General features: G+C 34.5%; 1 protein-coding gene across 1 annotated transcript in view; it reads right to left on the reverse strand.

Annotated features, from left to right (window-relative positions):
- Nucleotides 1-21,255, reverse strand: part of ELP4 (elongator acetyltransferase complex subunit 4) — a 157,886-nt gene that overhangs the window by 134,648 nt on the left and 1,983 nt on the right. Inside the window, exons 2-3 of the mRNA XM_067295349.1 lie at nucleotides 15,867-15,902; nucleotides 7,482-7,603 (exon numbers count right to left, since the gene is read on the reverse strand). Of these exons, the coding sequence (XP_067151450.1) occupies nucleotides 7,482-7,603; nucleotides 15,867-15,902 (158 nt within the window). The remainder of the gene's footprint in view (nucleotides 1-7,481; nucleotides 7,604-15,866; nucleotides 15,903-21,255) is intronic.

Consider the following 21,255-nt stretch of genomic DNA (forward strand, 5'->3'; position numbering starts at 1 on the left):
TGTTTGCTGTTCTTCTTTTGATGAAACAATGTTTTAGAGCCATATCGATGAGGAAAAACTGCAAGAACAATGGTACAATGTACTTTGCTGTAATAAAAAAATCCATAATACAAAAAAGCAAAAAAGTCCATAATAAAAAGCTTCTCTTTCAAGAGGTTGTCCACATATTTAATACAATAATGAAGCTCAGAAACTGTTGTATTTTTTTTTCCAAATAACCCTAGCAATAACAAAAGTACATTTAGCTAGCTTCTTTTAACATTCATCTTCTCAAAGAAAAAAGAGTCAATGTGCACTTTGTTCTTCAGGTCAGCTCAGTATAAACACCTTGCTTGAGATGAAAAATTTTAAATCTTTTCCAAACAAGTACAATGGTGCTAGATGTACGAGGTAAACATATATAGTAATCCTCAAAGGGAGATGTAGGACGTGAACGAGGGTAGAACTTTGGGGAACACATTTCCATTCTAGAAAGCTATCCTCTATAGCAGAGATATAAGTGGCAGGTTCATAGACTATGTCAAATTAAGTTTTTTGCACCAGTATTCTTGAAGGAAGTGCTTTTTACCCTCTCTTCTTTTAGGAAAGGTTCCAAAAAGGGAATCTCAAGAAAGTCCAGAAGTATCCTGTAACAAAGTTCCAATACAAAAACAGAATTTTCAGTTCCAGAAAAATCTACTGCTAAAACCATAGAAATGTAGTAAGCGCACAAAGCATTCTTCAACTTTTCCACAGGAGATGAACAGATGCAGCTCTGGAAAGCAGTTCTGGACCTCCTGCACTTCCACCTCCTGCTTCTTGGTTCCCAGGGGAATGGTCCAAGAGATAACATTGGCCATGGGTCCCACTGGGAAAGTGTTTGGCTATATGGGATGTTGGTTTACGTCTGCCTGTATAATGACCAGTAAATCTTCCTCCAGAGACAAACTTTATGCAGCCTCCAAGGTAATATCAACTTAACAGAGAGCACTCTGTTATCAAGAAGTGATCATAACAGGCAAATGGAATCTGATTTTTGCTCATTACAGCTTGTGAGACTGTTTCCCCTAGGCCTAGATAAAATAATTACTCAGCTTTAAAGGAAAAATGGCAAAGATACACACATAGGCAGTTTTAGAAATTTATTATCAAGTCTGATATAGGAAAAGCAAGAAATGTAGAAATGTATCCAACACAAATAACAGATATCTCAACAATTGGCTAATTTTCATATCTTTACTACATTTTCTTTTCCTTTTTTGGGGGGAGGGTGGAGAGGAGGCATGTCTTTTACTTGCCTGGAGCCACAAGTGGGACCATACCTTGTTATCAACAAGGAGAAGGGACTAAACTGCTGTATTTTCCATATTTGTATGGCTTCCAGAAGTCAGTTTGGCATCCTGCCTAACTTAGAGTGGATGCAATCCCCTTCTAATTTCACTGATTACAGTGGTGTCCAGGCAATATTCAAAGGCCTGGAAGAGGAGAGGGAGATAGCTTATGTGAAGTGAGCTACAACAGCTGTATACCGGGAATTTAGATGATCTTCTGTTGTGCTGTGCACTAATCTTACAGTAGTGATTTGTTTACTCTTATTTTATATCTAACCTGCCTCTTATATAGGCTGGTCAAATAACTTCACTGAAGCATCCCCATGTTGTTTTCTGATTATTTTCAGAAGGTGTGAGGGAAGATAAGCCCAGATATCCTTTAAATTCTGTAACTAGGAGAATCTGACATCAGAAAAATGCCTTAAAGCATCCCATCCACTCTCTCTGCACATAGTTCATTCTCTGCATGGCAAACTCAGGTCAAGACTCTGTGTGTGTGTGTGTGTGTGTGTGTGTGTGTGTGTACATACACGCACATGAACATTCAATGACTACCTGAAAAACCTTCAAGAGTCCATATTTTTAGAAATTGTGAATCATTCTCTAAAAGTTCAGCTGATTCCAAATATCTCAAATTGGGCAAAATAGTTTTGAGCCCAATAGTTTTGAGGAGCCTGAAAAAATGCTGGCATTTATGCTTCATCTAGTCTAACCTTACAGCTCAAATAATAGATTTCTGGTATTTTCATATGCACTTTCTTATAATCTAGTATTCTGCTATTGATTTATATAATATTTTATGGATAGCAATTTGAAACACCAAGAAAGCCCAAGACCATTTTATTAAAGACCAAGACGATTTTACTAGTTAAACCTAGACATTTTCTAAACTCAAAATCAGACTACTACAAAAGTATATGCTAATGATGTTGCACTCCACTCACATGAATTCATCGGTAACTTCAATAACATTTTGGATTAACAAAAATATATAAATATCTAGAGAACGTTTTCTAAGAGAAAGACAAGGAACTATAGCTCTCCTATTGCTTGCAATTTATACTAGTGCAGGTTCCATTTCATATAACGGAGGAAAACCCTACCATACCGCAAAACTTTGTCTTGTTACTACTGGTTCAGCCCTATATCTAAATATGAAGAGGTTAGAAGAGGACAGGGATACCATATGCCCCACAGTTTTTCTCAATCTAGAAGGCTGAAAAAGATGGGACAAAGAATGTGAATAAGGGAGGTAATGAATATACATATATACGTATATAGAAACATATCTTGAAAAAGTATGGTTTCCAATATTTTACCCACAGAGGCAGCTATCTGAAGGTACGTTTCAGTTTTCTTAGGAAACAAAGTATAGAACTGTTCTCCATACTGCATCTTTCCTAGATGCTTTAGCAGTTGCACAGTACGTGGTAAAAGCATGAATAGGACACTAAACAATCATAATCTGGCCACTATTTTGACAGAAGTACCAAGATCATTGGCCAGAACACATTCTACTGACATTCAAGCAACAGATCCTTTGTGATCTTATAGAAGTGACCTTCATACAACGAGTCATGTGGCTGGACAGTCTTTAGGAACAAAAATACTTCTGTTTGCAAAAAACCCAAACAGATGGCAAGATCCACAGCGTGCTGTGAAGCCTGAGATAGGACAGCAGCCTCTCTTTTCCTCCTCCCTCCCAATACCCCCTTCTTCCATGTATTTTTATTTGTTTTTTTTAGAAAGACAAAACTCAAGCCAGCCAGAAGCAGAAATATCAGGGCAAAGCAAAAGGGCTGGACAAGAAGAAGAAATTACATAATCACAAGTAAAGCAGAAGTCTACCGGTCAAATTGTTAGTAGAACTAGGAACGGCAGCTGAAACACTGAAGTAGGTACTGACTATCAGATGTTCAGAGTACTGGATCAGATGTAATATGGTACTAGGATATTAGTAACAGTAGCTGAATAAGAAAGGACAAAAAGTTGAATTTCATCTTGTTGCTAGAAAGCTATAAAAACTCATTGGGAAAAGGAGGAAAGGGAAAACAGCTCTAGAGTCTCCAGAGTCAAGTTAAAGCACTTGAGCATAGTGCTCTAACCATTCTCCACCTGATGCGATGGCACCCTTAAAATGATCTCTATGTCTTTTCTGACACTAGGGGACTATGATCAAGCAACTATACCTATAACCATGGATTTGCTAGACCCCTGTTTCCAGCTGCATCTGGGACTGGTCTGAAGCCATACATTCTGCAAACATACTATAAAGCCTTTAAGACAAAAAGATATCCCCTACAGACTGGGAAAAACTTCAGTTCATCCTGAGGAGGAAGCAGTGTTTGAAACACAAACAAAAAGCCCCACCCAAACAAAAACAACAAAACCCCCAACCAAACAAAATAAGAAGTAAACACAAATCAAATTATGTTGGTAAGGAACCCGCCACCTGGACAGTATATAGATCCTTCTTACACTTGCATAAATAACAGAAGTGTGAAGAAGTAAACTGCACATCTGAACAGGAAAAAAGTGTCAGATGACTTTCTAAGTACAGCCAGGTAGTTGAGGGTGGTTTTGACCTTTTCTTTGTATACAAAGATGTAAAGGCATATACCTATACTCAAGGCAAAAAAGCAAGCAGCTTAAGTTCCTGCAATGAGAACACTTACAGCGTGAATGCACACCAACAGAGAAAATATATTTCCTAATTTAAAAGATGCACACAACTGAATCTGTTTCTGCAGAAGGTATCTAGCTGGCTCCATGTTATAAAGGTTTAAGTTTGCTTGTTTACCCTGAGACCACTTTTTCTGAATTGAAAAAGGCAAAGGGCATGAAGTAAGTCCCATTCACAATGGTCAGCGTGAGAATTCGTAGCCTCCAGGTAAGTGTCGCTTTCTTTTTTCTCAGCAGAGTACAACAGTGCCTACTGAAAGATGATATGCAGCTGCTTCTCCCAGCTTGGCTTTAGTCACTAACATTTTTACCTCATTTTTCAGAGTAGTTTAGTTTTGAAGTTTGATTTTCCCTGTAATAAATATATCCATATACTCAAATATATATGTTCCATTCTAAACACATACATTATATGCAACTTCAAAATAGTTGGCTTTAGAGTGCTGAATTATATAAAAAATATAGCCCCTAAACACAGTGAAGTTAAGAAAATGGATACAAGAAACAAACCTATTTTATTAGTTTCCTTTTGCTTTTTCTGTGTGAGGACATAATCATTCTTTTTAATTTTAAGTCTAGGTGTAAGGATTGCTATTGAAAATGAAATGTTAAGATATAAAATGACTGAAGGAAACATTATTGATTAGTTTTTCATTTTCCAATGTAATCTTGTTTTTTTTAATAATCTGCTACAGAAATATATCATATTATTTCTTATATTAAACTGTTCCCAGAATTTATAGTAAAAAGCTGCCTTTTGTTGAAGAATATAGATTGAACAGAAATGCTCTGAAATGTTTAAAATACTTCTAAAAAGCAGCATGTATATAGTTCTGTAGGATTTACCAGAGATGTATAATTTTTCAGCATTACGTCTTAATGCCAACTTCCTGAAGGAGCTTTGACTACAAAAGGCATGAATATGTTTTCAAAGGATGATGGATAAATTGGTGGGTGGTAATATAATATATCTTAGGCAGCTGATCTGGGCTTTTTATCCTCTACTTGTCTTTTAGTTATACACAATCTCAAGATAATTATGGTCTATAAGATTGTCTTTTCCCCTTCCTACTACCAGCAATATTTGTCTTGGTTATAGGTTCAAGAAACTTCAAATCACATCATAAAATTAGAATAGGGCAATTACAGCATCTCAGCAGAGAACTGAATGTATAGAGTGACCTCACAATAAGGACATAAGGTAGTTTAAAACTGCCTTTAGGTAAAATAATAGTTAATTACAATACTAGTTATAGAATATATTGAATCCATGCCTGAATTTTGTTTTTAAAAAAGTATATATATATAAAAAATATGTAATTCAAGGTTGATATATACAAAATCATGTTGCCTTTCTAGTAAAGAATACAGTCTAGACAAATATTGACAATAAATTAATTAGTATTCACACTAAACAAAACACAATGGTATTCAAAGATCAGACGTGTTGTCTTGAAAACGTGATTTGGTGGAAATGTCTAAATCCTGAGGAGCTCATTTTTATCACAGGAGGGGATTTCTTGATGAAGTGCTTGAATGTCCTCTCTTTTAGAAGTTAAGTAAGGCAGTCTTGGGGAAAATTCCTCTACCTCTGTCCTTTGAGAGCTATGTCCAAAGCCAGTCTTAGGTGAACTTCCAGGTGAGGCAATAGTGTTCTTTTAGATAATGCATATTGGCTTTTCTAAAGGTGCCCAAGCTTGCCAAGTGTGAAAGCACATAATTTTCTATATTGATGCTAAATGTATTACAGGGTCTCTCTGAAACAATTTCAAGATAGCAATACAAATCAGAGAAATTAACTTTATTGTACCTTTCCTGTTAAGCAAAGAAAGCAGTGAATAGTCAAGGCAAGAGTCGAAAAGCATAGACAAGAGTACTGCTGGATACATAAACACACAAACTGAGGAAGAAAACAAGACAAAAATATATTCTCTCAACTTCCCTGTGGTAATATTATCCTTTTATAATCTCTTATAGTAACACCGCTGTGGAGTTACAACAGAGGAATGCAGTATGATTACCTAGTGACTACCCCTAAAAATAAGAAGGAAAACGTATTCTAAACCAGATGATGAAACTCAATTAGTCACATGAGACTAATCGACCAGTCAGAGTATGAACTCAAACTGGTACAGAAAGGATGGAGGTATGTAATAAGGTCTGTTCATTAACTTGTAAAAACAAAGTGAACAGGAGCTAGAAAAATTATGCCATGCTGTGAGCCATTGAGTCAAAGGTGAATGAAAGAAGAATAAAACACGTTAGCCATTTAAAGATATTTAAATATAACACAATAAAAATATTCCTCTGGATAATTTAATTTTGATGAGGAAAAGTAACTGCAATGATCTGGTATTGTACAGTCAGAGAGTCAATGACTTGATTATCTATTTTAAAACTAACCTTTCAAAATATATATAGGATGTTCTTGTGTTATTCATACTTCACAATCAAATTCTAACCTATTTATTTAGGCTATATTCTAAAATGAAACAAATGATAAAAATTCCATCCCTAAATGAACACTCTTTAGGTTTAAGATCATTGTAGAAACAATCAGATTTGTCATAACCACAGTTGTATCTTTTCATTCAGAATACACTTTTTCCCAAATACTTAAGATAATACTAAATAGATAAGGCACAGAATCTAGCATCACTAGGTAGGAAAAAGAAAGTAATCATTTTGTCCAGAAACACAGAGTCTCTCAAGACTCTTAAGGAAATAGCCAGACTTCACTTGATGCAGAAGTAATCAGTAAATTATATGTTACTTTTGATATTAGAAAAAAGCAGCCTTAGAAAGACATAAAATATTTAATGAAGTTTGGTAAGACTATCCTCGCACTTCAGCAATTTTTTGCAGTGTTGATCAGGCTTTTTCTCCCTTAAAATTGTTTCCTTATAATGGAAACTATCAGTGTTTGATTAGAAGCTTGCTGAAGTCTGAAAGAAGCCTTTCTATATGACCTAATCCAAAGCTACCAAGTTTCCCAGTAGAAAGATGGTAGTCAGAATGAAAAGTACATGTAAAGGAAGTTGTACTTAAAGATGTTAAATTTCATTCTTCCTTCCTATAAATAGCTGCAAGAAATATATACATAAACTGTAAACTATTTCCCCTACAATATATTAAAAGCAGCTTAACTACTCTTTACTATAAGTAGGTAGAAACTGTAAACAGCTGGGTTTAATCAAACCATCCAACTTAGCCATCTAGTCTGCCTCGATTCCTTTTATAATCAAAATAAAGGATAAGTAGGCTCCTACTCTTATGTCCCTTGGGAGGATCTTACTCCATTGTCTACAGAGGGAGGCTAAATATAATTCCCAAATTTGGCTAATGTAAATACTCCTGCACTTCCCAGTGTATTCTTGTGAACCACGAAGATAATCCATTTGTTACTATACAACATATACATCTTTAAATGCATTTAAATTCATCAAGAGATTACAGCTTTACTTGTCAAAAGATACTAGTCTTTTTTACCTTTAAGATGTTGGCAGGAAGCTCTTTAGCAGAAGCAACAAACAATTCATGTCCAGAGACAACTCCCTCCGCGAGAAAATACTTGAACAACAAATTGGAGTAAACACCAAATTTATCTTCCTCTGTGGAAACAAGAATGGTTGGATTTTTTTTTTTATTAGATAAAATAGATATATGAATTTCCACAACACTACAAAAGTTCTCTTTTCATGTACCTCCTCATTGGCTATGTAATGTAGAACAGAGATAACGGTTAAACAATATAGAACTAGAGCTTTAAATGTCATACTCAATAATATTGCATTCCTAATCTTTCAAGACAGAGAAATAGTTCTCAATCATGTTTGATTCTAAGATACAGATGGGATACAGACCTATGGTAGCAATAATGCCACCTTCAATGACAAGGTTTACCAACAGTATCAACTAAGATTATCCAAATCATGGTTTAATGGGAAGGAGTTTTGTTCATTTGGGAGAATTGTGTTAAAACTCATATTTTTAATGCTTAAAATATTAATAATGACTTAAATATCTACTAATTGATGCTTTTTTAAATTTAATCATGTAAAACTTAGGCATGAGAAAGCCATAATGGTAGTGTTTCTTACAGAAATATTTTTATACCAGTATTTCTTTCAAAACTGTAAGAACTACAAAACAGGCAACACAAACACCAAAATATTGGGGGTGAGGGGAACCAATAAACCTGCAAATCTGTACAAAGCTTTTAAAAGCAAAATTTCAACTGACTGACAATCCATTTGGAATGCCATTTTTGAAAGCTATCCAGAGCAAAAACATGAACACATTCAAGACACGTGAACTTAAACAGTTTAAGAGACGTGACAATATGTGCTAACACATACCATGAATACTAATCTCCTGAAATCAACATACAAACTCCCAATGACTTCAGAAGGCTAGCGTTTCCTTGAGCTTTTCTTTGTTGCAAGTTAAGTATCAGAAATTATGAGACGTAAGAAGTCTCAGTGAGCTTTGTACAATTAAACTTTATTGTAACTCCAAATTATGGGTGAAGCAAACGAGTAAAAGAAAACTTCTGAAATTTGAAACATCTTCAATTTTCTTTATTTTTAGGAAATACAAACAACAGTAATGTTAACATCAGCATAAAACATTCCTCACAATACAATAATCAGATTAATTGTCCAGTAAAATTTTAGATCATGCCCTTCAGAACAACATGTTTCTGGCATTTATTTGCAAGTGATATCTGACATATTTTGGAGGGGGAGAAAAGTGAATGCAACAATGTAAGGTTTTACTCTCCATCTGCTAATGTGGTTGCTGGAAAATAATACACAGGGATGTTGTGGCAGAACAATACAGGATGATATTTTCTTTATGCAGGACCAACAGGACTCTCAAGCCATTCTTTGTATGATTTGGGAACAATTCCTCTCTATTATGAATCACATATGAAAATATTAAAAAACCCCACAGGCATAAAACCAAGAAAAAAGGCTAGAAAGAAGTTGTTGTCATTCAAAACTAAGTTGTAAAAAGTACTAAAGGAGTATTTTTATACTCCTTTAGTAGTATAGCATATAGTAGTATAGTATATAAAGAAGTATTTAAAGGAGTAAAAAAGAGTATCACTTTGATATGTACCAAAAGAGTAAGTTCTGGAGCTTAGGAGTCAAAAATCACCAATGAGGTAGGGTGGGGAAAAAAGGAAGAAAGGAGACGTATACCAAAAAAGGAGAAAGAACATAACAGCAATGCAGAAACTAGGAAGCAAATGACAGAAAAATAGTGATACACTGCTACTTTCTGGATAGCATACACAAATATTGACACTTTAAAAGCCTAGATTAACAAGAGAAAGAAATTCAAAATCTACATTTTCAAATCCATGGGGCAGTACAGAATTTATTTCCTGCTTTTTTTTTTTCTTTTTTAACTTTTGAATTTGGTATTTGTGATAATTGTTTTAATATACATTTTTTAGCTATACACTTATAACTTGGAAAATTTGTTTTCTTCCTTTCTTCCTTCTCCAGAATGATCCTAAAGATACAGCTTCAAGATTACCTATTTTGTTGTTGTTATGGAGAAAGATTTATTTAAACTTTCCCTTTCGTTAAACTCAAGAAAAAAAAACCAATTTGTACTGTTTTTAGATGAGACACAACCATAATACAAATGTTTGAAAAATAAATCCACTAAAAGTGACTCTGAAGCAACATTTTGAGATTGAGACAGCTTTTGAGATAGAAAAGAAATGAATCACAAGACAGTAGCTAAGACATGAGGTAACAGGGAACTTGATACTCAAATAAGCCCAAGGGAACACAATAACTACAACACTAGTATTACTAGTATTAGTCTTTGATGTATCCTGCTTATTTTAGAGTCTTGAGAGTTTAAAAACCTCAGACTGTATAATATAATTTACCTTTGTTGCTGTTAGACTTCTTTGTAGGCCATATTAGCTTTCTAATATACTTGCAATATATGTTAACTTAAAAAAACCCCAAACAATCTAGTGAAGAATATGGGCAGATAATCAGTACAGTGAAAAATACAGTATAGACAAATGTTTACTGTTGACAGAGCTGGGTTCTCTGTTAAAATTTCAGCATGATAGATTTTCAAGAGCATTACAGAATTTCCTTGAAAGTTTAGTGCCCTTAATTAAATATTTTATATAATTTACTCCAGAATGCATACAAAGCCATTAATAGTATTACTGAGGAACTGTGTTTTCCTAGTAACCCAGCTCCATACATTGTGTTGTGACTGTGGATGTAGAACCATGTATGAGACCAGGATGGAGAGCACTTCTCCCTTGTAGCCAGAGCCCAGGAACACGCATACTTCCCCACCACCACCCTACGTTGGCTCTCTTTACAGTTATTTATGTTTTTGTTGCTTATTGCAATATAACTGATCATGCAGTATATTGACTTCCATGTGCTAATCTCCATCTATGAAGCTCTCAATCTAAGAACCAAAGCTCCCTAGAAATCAAAGTGACAGCATGATAGCTACTTATTAAAAAAAAAAAAAAAAAAAGTCGTCTGAGCTACCTGAAAGAAGTCACCAAGCCTCCCATATAATCACATCACTGCCGCAGCTGTCAGGGGAGGTGATAACAGTTAGACCTCCTTCCCTTTGAACAGAGGAGGAAAAGGAACACTAGTAAAGCATTCTGGAAGGATCCTCAGCCACGACATTTACTTCAACCCTGGCGAATCGAAAAATCTTGATTCATTAATTTTCATTTACATGATAAAGTCCACCTTTCTTCATAATTTGGGGCACAGAAACACTGAGTTACATTGATTTGAATAGGGCCAGGATTTAACTTACATTTAGTGAAGTATAACTCGGTATCACATTTTGTCCAGGTAGTTTACAGTTGCATATGTGTGTAAATATACAAAGAGTGTTTTTTCTGTATCATCATTTTTAATATTAATTATTCCTTTGACAGTGAATAACATGCTCAGTTTTGTGCAAAATATTAAATTCATAAGGCACAGATAAATATAAGAAATTAATCTGTGCATTACCGATTATGAAATTAAACTAATAGGAAGTGAGGCTGTTAGGTTAAGAATTTTTGTGTAGGTTAAGAATTTTTATTCAAATTTTATTTGAAATACTGAAATGTTAAAACAAACTATAGAAATGGAGTGACAAGGAACAGGGATATAAACTCTTTCATCCACCTATCCAAGATTATAATTTATTTTCTTAAGTGACAGATTTGTAGTATTAGAACTGAGGACTAAAGAGGTTCTTAAACTGCCATACTTTTCCAAAAACACATTTTACAAAGCAATAAGGAATTTTCAATTTTGGCAAAGAAAAAAAATATTTACCAGTGTGAGAAAACACAGTTTTTGCATTAGCCTTTCTTTCAGTCTTCTTACATTTATTTTCATAACAGTAAACTTGCAGTAAAAACAGGAAAATGAACTACCAGAGAGCAATCTAAATATAAAACACCTCATAGCCTGCTACAGTACTCAAAGAATTAAATGCGTCTCAGAAAAGGCTTTACAAACAGTGTATCTTGAATTGTTAAAATCAATGCATCTGTAAGAATCCCTCAGTTCTTCAATTTGTCACATAGAGGATAGCTTTTTATTGATTCATTTCTAGGTCACTAAACTTTTGTGGTATTCAAAAGATCTAAAGTGCAGCCACATGGGGCTTTTCTGATAGTGTCCATTGTACCCTGGCTTCAATAGTTACGTTACTATTCAAAATCATAGGAGTACAGCTTTCTTTTTATACATAAATAAATAAATAAATCACTTAGCACAGGTATTTCAGTAACTTACCATTACTTTCATAGATAAATCGAGTCAAATATTTTGAAGTATTTTTGTTTTCAGATAACTTTTGAACTTATTTTGATAAATTCTCAACAGTTACCTTTATTTTTCCAAATTGTACCCACATCTAAAAGAACTACCTCCATTCTGTACTTGTACAGACTAACATTTAAGTGTATTTTATTCAGCCAAGACACTTAAGACAGCCCCCCAAATCTTTATTATTAGCCTCCATACTAAGTAGGTCTCCCATCAGAAGCCTTCATTGTGAACTTTGCTTCTAACTAATAAAGCACACAAACATACAGGAATCTTGCAGCTGCAGCTTCTTTTCTGGGTCCAATCACTGCAAGTCAGACAACAGTCCACAGCTCTCTCCGATTCTTTCTGAACAAAGAGTATTTCTACAGCTAAGTAGCAGGTGAGTAACTAGCGAAGCATAAAGCTATACATGGAAAAGAGATTATTTACCTAGAAGTTATGCATATTGTCTCCAGGACAAAACCTCTTCTGATGCTATAGATAAGGACACAGATAAAATAGTTTATTGTGACTATTATCCATTGGTCTCTTTCCACTAGAGAATGCTCTGATGGCCAAAACAGTCATTAAGAAAATGCAGTGTTGTCAGTATCAGTGTAATGAATTCCAACATATAACCATGTTGAAAGCTAGGAATAAAGACCAGTTCCTATTTCTGCCTCTCTGCACCCCTGTACCGTATAGGCTACTGAACACATAAGAGACATCTCAATACCTTTGTGCACGAACTGTCTAGAATTGACAGTCTAGAACTGAGAGAAATCAGCAGGTCATGAAGTTAAATGCAAAGTCGTAAGGCACTGGAGTTTAGCTGAAGCACAGAGGACAGAGACACCAGATATGAGTGAGGCACTGTAACTATACAATTTATATAATAAAGGGCAAAAGTCTCGTGGAGTTATGGAAATTTAGGTCTAAACACATGATCTTAAGAATGAAAGAACCCCTAGCCATAAATGCTCCCCCATGCATCAGAGGTATTTGTGTTCCAAGGGAGGGATGTGGGAGGAAAAACACTAAAACTTGAAAAGAAACAACAAATCAAGAACAAAGTCCACCATAAGATAACAAATATGCATCAATCATATTTATAAAAACTAACTTCTAAACATCTGGATAATATTAAATGTCATGTAGGTCCTTGAAAAACTCCAGAGGCAACTTGTAGAATAACTATTTAAAACGATGAGAGCCATAAGAGGAAAAAATAAGACTGCAACAATATAATGTACAAATAGCATTTTTTTCCTACATACAAACTCTAGACAGGTTGCCCTAAAGCTGCCAAAAGCCTGTCATAGCCTATCAGTATTGATCATTTTTTCACCAGATAGTTCTACAGTACAGTACTGTGACCTAAGGTGAGTCTTCTTTAGCTATGAAGCATCTCTCCAAATTGCTGCAGGTTAAAAGATGCGATTATTTTAATAATCTGAAATTCCATTTAGAAGATACTTACTAATGTCCACATTTACTAAGCTTGAGGGAATTTAGTCTGTGTCACTTGCATTTAATTAGTACATGCCAAAAGAGAGTTGTCAAACATATATGTTACAATATTTGGCATTTGGCCATACTTCAGGAAGGTGAATTCTGGTAAGTTGTATTTTGTATAACTATATTTAGCAAATCACTGTTTTGTACCTCTCAGAGGTTACCTTTTTCAACTTTAAAAAGATGATGAAATCAATTATATTGACACGTGAAGAGAGCTCTTACCAGTCAGGTTAAATTGCACTTCTAACAAAAGTAATACTAGCTAATTAAAGTAGCTGAAACGGCTTCGAGGCTTAGAATATACAAGTATAGGCAAGCTTTTAACCAAACAACTTTAACTTTTTATAATTGATCTCAGCTACTAGCAAAAACCTTCCTACTGATAACCTTTAAAACTTTCAGTCATCAAAGAACAACAGCACCTTAAAGGTATGTAAGAATAGGGACCCAACACAGAGTGTACCATAACTTGCTATAGAGAATGTATTACATAAACATGGCCTATATTTATAAAACAAAACAACATTGTTCTGGAAATTCCTCCTGAAGGTGGCAAAACAGACATACAAGTCTGTTTAAGTATGCTGCGAGGGGGTGGGGGAAAAGGTGTGCTTAATCAACAGCTATGTTGTTCATTTTTTTGAAAGAGGAGATTCTTCTAGCAAACTAATTTTCTGGAGGAGTTTAAGATGAAACAAACAAATGCTCTCACATTCACGTTGAATAAACTGTTTTGATAGTATTGTTCAAATCTCATTTCACTCAAGTGAGAATGCTAGTTTCACTTCTTTTAAACCCAATATAGCAATATCTCTTGAAATTAAAGTACCAGTAAAAAAAAAAAAACTTTTTAAGTCTCATGTAAATAAAACACTATCAAAAGAATGTATTATACAGTGAAGTTCACTGGAGACCATGATGCTTTTTATCACAGATTAAATTTCAAAATTTGTTTACAATATACTTCGAATAGTATTTTACAGTGTTAACAAGTAACCTATGCCATTACTGCATCTCCAGAAAACAACAGTTAAAACTAAATATTTTAATGCTCTGTATTTACTATCATTTGGTTAAATTAACCAAGATAACGTGTCAAATAATGAAGATGAGCATTTAATTTGCAAGGGGAGCTAATCTAAAAGTAATGCACTTTATTCTTGCCTTAGAGAATGTTGAAAGGAGGGGAAAGAATTTAACCTTTTTCCAACACTTGGAGTATAAAGCAGAAAGATCTTCCTAGGAGGTTTATCACTGACAGCTTCAATCCTGTATAATATTAAGCTTGTCGAGACTAATCTCATAACAGAATTTTTTAGTATATTGACAAGATATTCTAACAATGCAGTTACAATTCTACCTGCACCAACTTTAAAAATGAGTCTAAAAGTTTTTAGACTAATGAGTCATGAATAAATATAGTTCTTACTTGAAGACCTTTTGTATCAAATTATATGTTTCAAAATAACATATGGAAAGTTTAATTTGGGGGAAAAAATTCTAGCTTTTGCATCTGAAAAGGAGATTCTCCTTCATGTTTCTATAAGCTGAATTTAATATCAGATCACAAATAAACAACCAATACATTCCTTTTGAATATTGATTTATTTGTGTCATTACATGTCTTAGTGTAAGAAAATTCCATGCCCCTTCCAAAAACGTCTGAGACTTAAGAAACCTAGTTTCAGTAATAGACATACTAGAAAAGTAAGCCTTTCATCTTCTGATATCATGAAAGATCTTGTTAATAGTATCGGTTTCTTTTAATTTACTCTGAAGGGGATAACTACCAAGGAATATTGAATATCCTCTCCTCAATATCTCCAATGCCTGTTTTCTAAAAAGTCACTATGAGGAGAAATATTTTATCTCTCTGAAGTTAGTCAAATACTTATTTTCTTACCATTTGCTACATCTTCATTTAAATAGAAAGGAAAGTTGGGGATCCGACATGCAAAGGGGATGTGGTACAGCCCATCAAAATCTCTACTGGACAGTTCTGATGTAGTCTGCGAAGGGAATCCTTGTGTGACCTATTTAACCATCTCAGCCTGCCTCATCCACATACTGACAGAAAGCAGGTTTCTATCAGCTTTGTCTTAGCCAATTCTGGCAAACAAGAGAGTAAAAGATTCTATATTTCACATCTTCCTCAGAAAGCTGATTTTTTTTTTAAAGTATTTGTGAGGATAAACAGAAGTTAACAAGAAATGAAGTCATTTAGAAAATCTTAAATCTTTTAAAAACTCCCCTAAAAGGTCCTGAATTTTGCTAAGCACCCTGCTTTCAGACAGAATTTTGCAGCATTCTTTTTGTGGCCTCAATCCTCTCTAATACTAGATCTACCTCCAGTAATTCTTGAAATAGAGAACAGACAACTTTGAAGACTATGCAAAGTGAGGAGGCCCGAGATTTACACTTTCTTAAAGTCAGAGTTTAATAAACAAAGACAACAGCTTATTTGATAAATACATTAGAAATGAGCAAAACATATCAGAATGTGGCTTTATGTATTTATATATTCCATACTAACCAATAAGGAGAAGGGTTCCAACAGCTAAGCCTCCACCTGGAAAGAAAACAAAATGAAGAATAAAGTAAGACTACATTTTAATATTATGTTAGAGAACAATTAAGTTTTCTTAGTTTATAAGTCAAAGAAAGGTGATAACAGGGAATTTAAAAATGTAAATGTGAACAACATTTTAATTACCTTTGCAATACTTCCTACAATTCTCTATTATGAAATAATTACATATTACATGTAATTATATATTACACATTACAATTAGTTTCACAATATACTGTACTATCATCTTTGTGGTAAAAAGATCCTGCAGAACTCTACGCAACTATGCTTAAGTACTACAATAATGATGTATGGTCTGAGCCAGAGAATTTTCACTTGGATGACTCAAGTGAGTAAGTGCTTTCCAAATGAAATCCGTATTAATCACTACCACTTGATAGTGCTTTGGACCAAGAACCAGCTATGTAAAGTGACGTAGTAAGAGGCTAGCAAATTCCCATTGAAGCCAGTCAGGCAAAATCCTGGCTCCACTGTTTTTTTAACTTATTACTGAAAACAAACACGACAATAAGGCAGGTAGGATTTTACCCAGTGAAAGCTGCCCTGACAGTTCACGAACATCATAACACAAACCAGAAAAAAGTCTTTTTTAGTATGTCTTAGACATAAAAATATCTCTACAAATACGGTTGATGGAAATAATTATTTAATAATAAGAATATATTTTGACTGATTTAACCACGACCATTACACTAATCAATCTTTATGTACCAATCACAGATGACTGAGTATGAGAGGGAATAGACTGCTCCCAATATGTTTGATGCATGGATTCTTATCCCACTGATCTCAACAGTGTGGAGGACCAAAAAACAAAACAAAACAAAAACTATAAACTCCGGTTCTTTGCTAAAACCTGACTGTTATTTGTTTGAAGAGAAAACAAGTACAACTATGCAAGAGTGGTTTAAATGATCATTATCCTAAGAAGGAATTTATCAGAGAAGGTGAAGGAAGAATCTATATTTTACTTCAGGTGAAGAGTAAGCTATTTTGCAATCTGAATCCAAGTTAGAAAATAACGGAATAACTTGATATCAGACTACAAATACGTTATTGAACAATCATATAAAACTGTGAAGGAAAATATTCAAAAATTCTCAAAAAATTTTGGAAGTGCTCAGATGCTCATACATAAATAACCTATTGCAGTGTTTTGCATGGAGAAAACTGCAGTATGTTTTCTGCAATTATATCCTGCTCTAAAAGCTAATTTGGAGCAAACAGTATCACACAAGCATCACAACATCCAAAGCTCTTGACAAAAGAACTCAGTTCGGGACTGCATAGGCAGACTCCAGTGAAAGGGGTAATTCAGTCTATCAATTTAAAAGCTCATTAAACTTCACTTGAAATTGATTCCAATAGGGATTGGATCAATTTCTTAATCTTTAGCTCTGCTGGTGGGACCATGAATATCTGTAGCACCTGTGGTGTTGATATATGCCCACAAGGAAGACAAAAAGAAAATTTCTCTCCCACAGGCCAAACAACTGTCAAAAGACTAACTACAGTAGCCTTCCTTTTGATCAAGGGGCAAAGAATTCTGCATTCACCATTAATCTACGAGAACTTGTTTTTAGCTTCATAATGTCTAAACAACTGAGTTGCTATGCACATTCTAATAAAAGCCATCAAATGATTTAAGATGCAATACAATTACACAGAACATCACTCCAAAAGAATCTCTAAACAAAAAACACGTTTTTCATTTTCATATTATACATATTTTAACCCCAAAATTAAGTTACACAAAATGAATTTCTAGCACCATGAAAGAAGTATCAAAATACTGGATGACAAATTATTTATTATAATATTTTTAAAGAAGCGATACATAAATATGACTGACAAAAGGTATCAAAAATCAATAAAGATAAATTGAAAAAGTGTTGTACAGCCACAAAAAATTAGAAACTGTTTATAGAAGCATAAGGTGGGGCAAACTTCTTCATGATGTTCATGGTCATGGACATGGTTTGGAGGTTAGCTGGGTTTGGGGTCAGGTCATTTTTGGTGTATTTCATGAGCATTTACTAATTACACTAGAGCAATCTAGATATTATGGATTAATAGCATAACAGCATCTGCAGCCTGCCAGAAAAAGTTAAGATTCTGGATCACACATCAACAAGCCATACATAGAAGGCAGAGAACACTCAGCCCTACAGGTTGTAATGCAACTACTTTGCTAAAGCTACTTTAGTAAAAGTGTGACTTATAAATCATGCTGAATGACTGGCCAGACCAGAAGATGAATTTGTAAAGTTACAGAACAGATCAACATGCGACAAAATATTCTGGCTAATAATCTTGTATTTTCTATTATTTTCTGTTAAAAAAAAAAAAAGGAAAAAAAAAATCAAATCACAGGCTAAAACCATTCTGTGCAATACAAGACCATAAAGACAGATGTGTCAAAAGACATTTTTACTTGCATTGGTAGGACAGATGGGGCAACAGCATGTCTATAGCAATCACAGGGCTTCTACAGGAGCCACAAAAAGTGATAATATGGTTGCATCATAATGCCTGAATTCAAAACACAACAGAATCACTTTGTCATCATGTCATGATGCCAGCACAATTCTAGTAGCACATCACAGTGCAAATGTTTAGTCCGCTACTAATTTCATGTTTGTATCTCAGTGCATCACAGATATTTTAAACTATACTCCTGAGTAAAGATGTACAAACTCCTCAATATTTTTGGCAAACTTATTAAGTAATCAGGCAGTTCTTCAACACTTTAAAAAAATTATGAATACTGTTTATTAGAAAATTAGAATCACTCATAAAAATCTCAATATTCTAAATACACCAATTTTTGCTTCATTTCATATGTTCAGGAAAAAAACCCAAATACAACCAAAAGTTTTTCTCCTGGGGGGAAGGAGAAAAAAAGACCAAAAATCATACAGATGGTAGATACAAAGTATGCTTCAAATATTCACTGCAATTGTTTGTTTGGGGAGATGAAATGTATATGTTACTAAGAGCAGTTGTTTAAAACTAGCACATGTTCTATATAGCAAATAGAAAAGAATAGCTTAAAATGATGAGATCTTAACAAATCACAGCCAGTCATAGAAAAGATGATCAAAACAGCCCTAAGCAATACATTACGCCCTTGCAATTATGACTTAAAATCTTGGTGATAAAAAGCTCAGTTGAAGCCACCATAGAAATAGTGTTTCTTCTGTTTTTAAATAGCTTATACAAGAAAGCATTTGTTTGACAAATAGAATATCAATTCAGTCAAAATTCTAACAAGAATATTTTGATCAAGTGTATCCTGCCTCTTTCTATAAGCCAGAGTTGTAACGTAACGTGCATATACCCTAAATGCTAAGGGCAAACTCAGGTCAGAGGACTGGCTTTACATTATCAGATGTACTGAACAATATAAACAAGTGTATTTTATCAGATGGAATGTAAAACTGTTGCAGTCACCACAGTTACATCTTCTACAATGAGTAATAATAATAGTAAAATAGCCAAGAAACAGAGCACAGGGAACAGTAGCAGGAAAGTCCATAGAGTCAGAAGGAACACTTAAAATCTTCAAGTTTTCTAAGGAAACTGCTGTGAACTTGTAATTCTTTGTAATTTCTTATTTTGCTATTTCAGTTTCTGTCTGCCAGTACCAAAAGCAGTCCCAAACGTAAACAACTAAGCAATATTCCTAACTCTCTGCATTCCTACTTTACAGCAATGAGATTTAAGACTTTAAGGAAACACAACAAATGTAGATACCTCACAGAAGAGCCTGAAATCATAACACTATTCATTGGGGTTTTCACAGCAAGCATTCAGAAACATTGGACATTATGATTCTGAGTACAGCAGTTCTTTGCAACATTGTACTTGCAATTCCTATTTAGAACATCTCAGCATCACTCTACAGCACATTTTACCACTGCAGGAATAGCAAACTATTAGAACTATATGTGGGTCTGCAAAGGACAATATTATTAATCTAGGTAAAAAAAAAAAAAAAATTAATATTTTAAGTACGTACGAACAAAATTGATTCCTAGCACATGCTCACACACACAAACAATTTGCATCTTGAGAGGTGCCCCTATTTTTTAAAAGCACATTTGTGACCTTTTTTAAACTGCTTGCAACAGAAAATTCAATACCAAGCATGTAATGCTTATATTACACAATAATTACAGCTCATAACAGAGAACTGCTTTGGCACAAACCAGACATATATGGTCTATAAACCTTGAAACTAGACTTGAATATAAAGCTCAGAGATGTAAAGAGTGCCTTAGTGCTAGATAACACAGTATTTGAAATCAAGCACTTCTCTACCACTTATTTTTGAAGGGAGATGCATTTATTAAGAAAGAGCTAGCTATCAACACTAATGGGACAATTCAAGTAGCTGTAGGTAAAAGGAATTCCTGCACACATCCTGTCTTTTCCTCTCTACAAAGTTTCTGATTAGTCCTATGTCTAATAACATCATTTTTTCCCCTTACTCACAGTTATTTATAAACTCTATTTTCATGTCTGTCAAATAATACTGTATCTCAGTTGCTGCTTCTGGATAAGGCAAACTCAAATCCAAGCCCAAAACACGAGAGCTAGAAGATTATGCCTAGCGATTGTTAAAAATACCTTTATGAAAAATACCAGGGTAAAACAGTTCATAGCAACTTCCACTGGGAGTTCATATGAAAAAGCTTATTTTCAGTCCCTGGTGACAATAAAATACAGTATTTTGTACAGTCAAATACTTAATTGCTGGTGGGCAAGATGGGAAAGCCAGCATTCTTAAAGAAACACATAAATAGCATTCTGCAAGACATTTATGAAGCATTTCCACATGCACCTGAAAAAGACACAAAGGAGACTAGGTGTAATATTTCTGTAGTCAGTGGCACACTGGGCTGCATCAACAGCAGTGCTCATCTTTAATCAGCACTTACTAGATCACATCCGGTCTGTTGAGTTTTGGCCCCCTCAGTACGAGAAAGAAGTAAAGATAAACTTGAGTAAGATCAGCAGAGGGCCACTGAGACGGTCAGGGGCTGGAGCACATGACCTAAGAGGAGCAGCTGAAGGACCTGAGCTCATTTAGCCTTGGGAAGAGAAAAGGACCCAAAAGCAGCCTTCCAGGAGAAGCCAATGAGAAAACAGGAGTTGGGTTCTTTACTGAAATGCACAGTGGGAGAGCGAGAGATGACAGCCATAAATTTAAACAGGGAATACTTCAACCGGATATAAGGAAAAAGAAAATTCTCTGTGAAGATGATTAAGCATTGGACCAGGATGTCTAGAAAGGCTGTGAAATCTCCTGTCACTGCAGATTTTCAAG

This window comes from Apteryx mantelli, chromosome 4, assembly GCF_036417845.1.
Source record: "Apteryx mantelli isolate bAptMan1 chromosome 4, bAptMan1.hap1, whole genome shotgun sequence".
In the NCBI taxonomy this organism is placed as follows: domain Eukaryota; kingdom Metazoa; phylum Chordata; class Aves; order Apterygiformes; family Apterygidae; genus Apteryx; species Apteryx mantelli.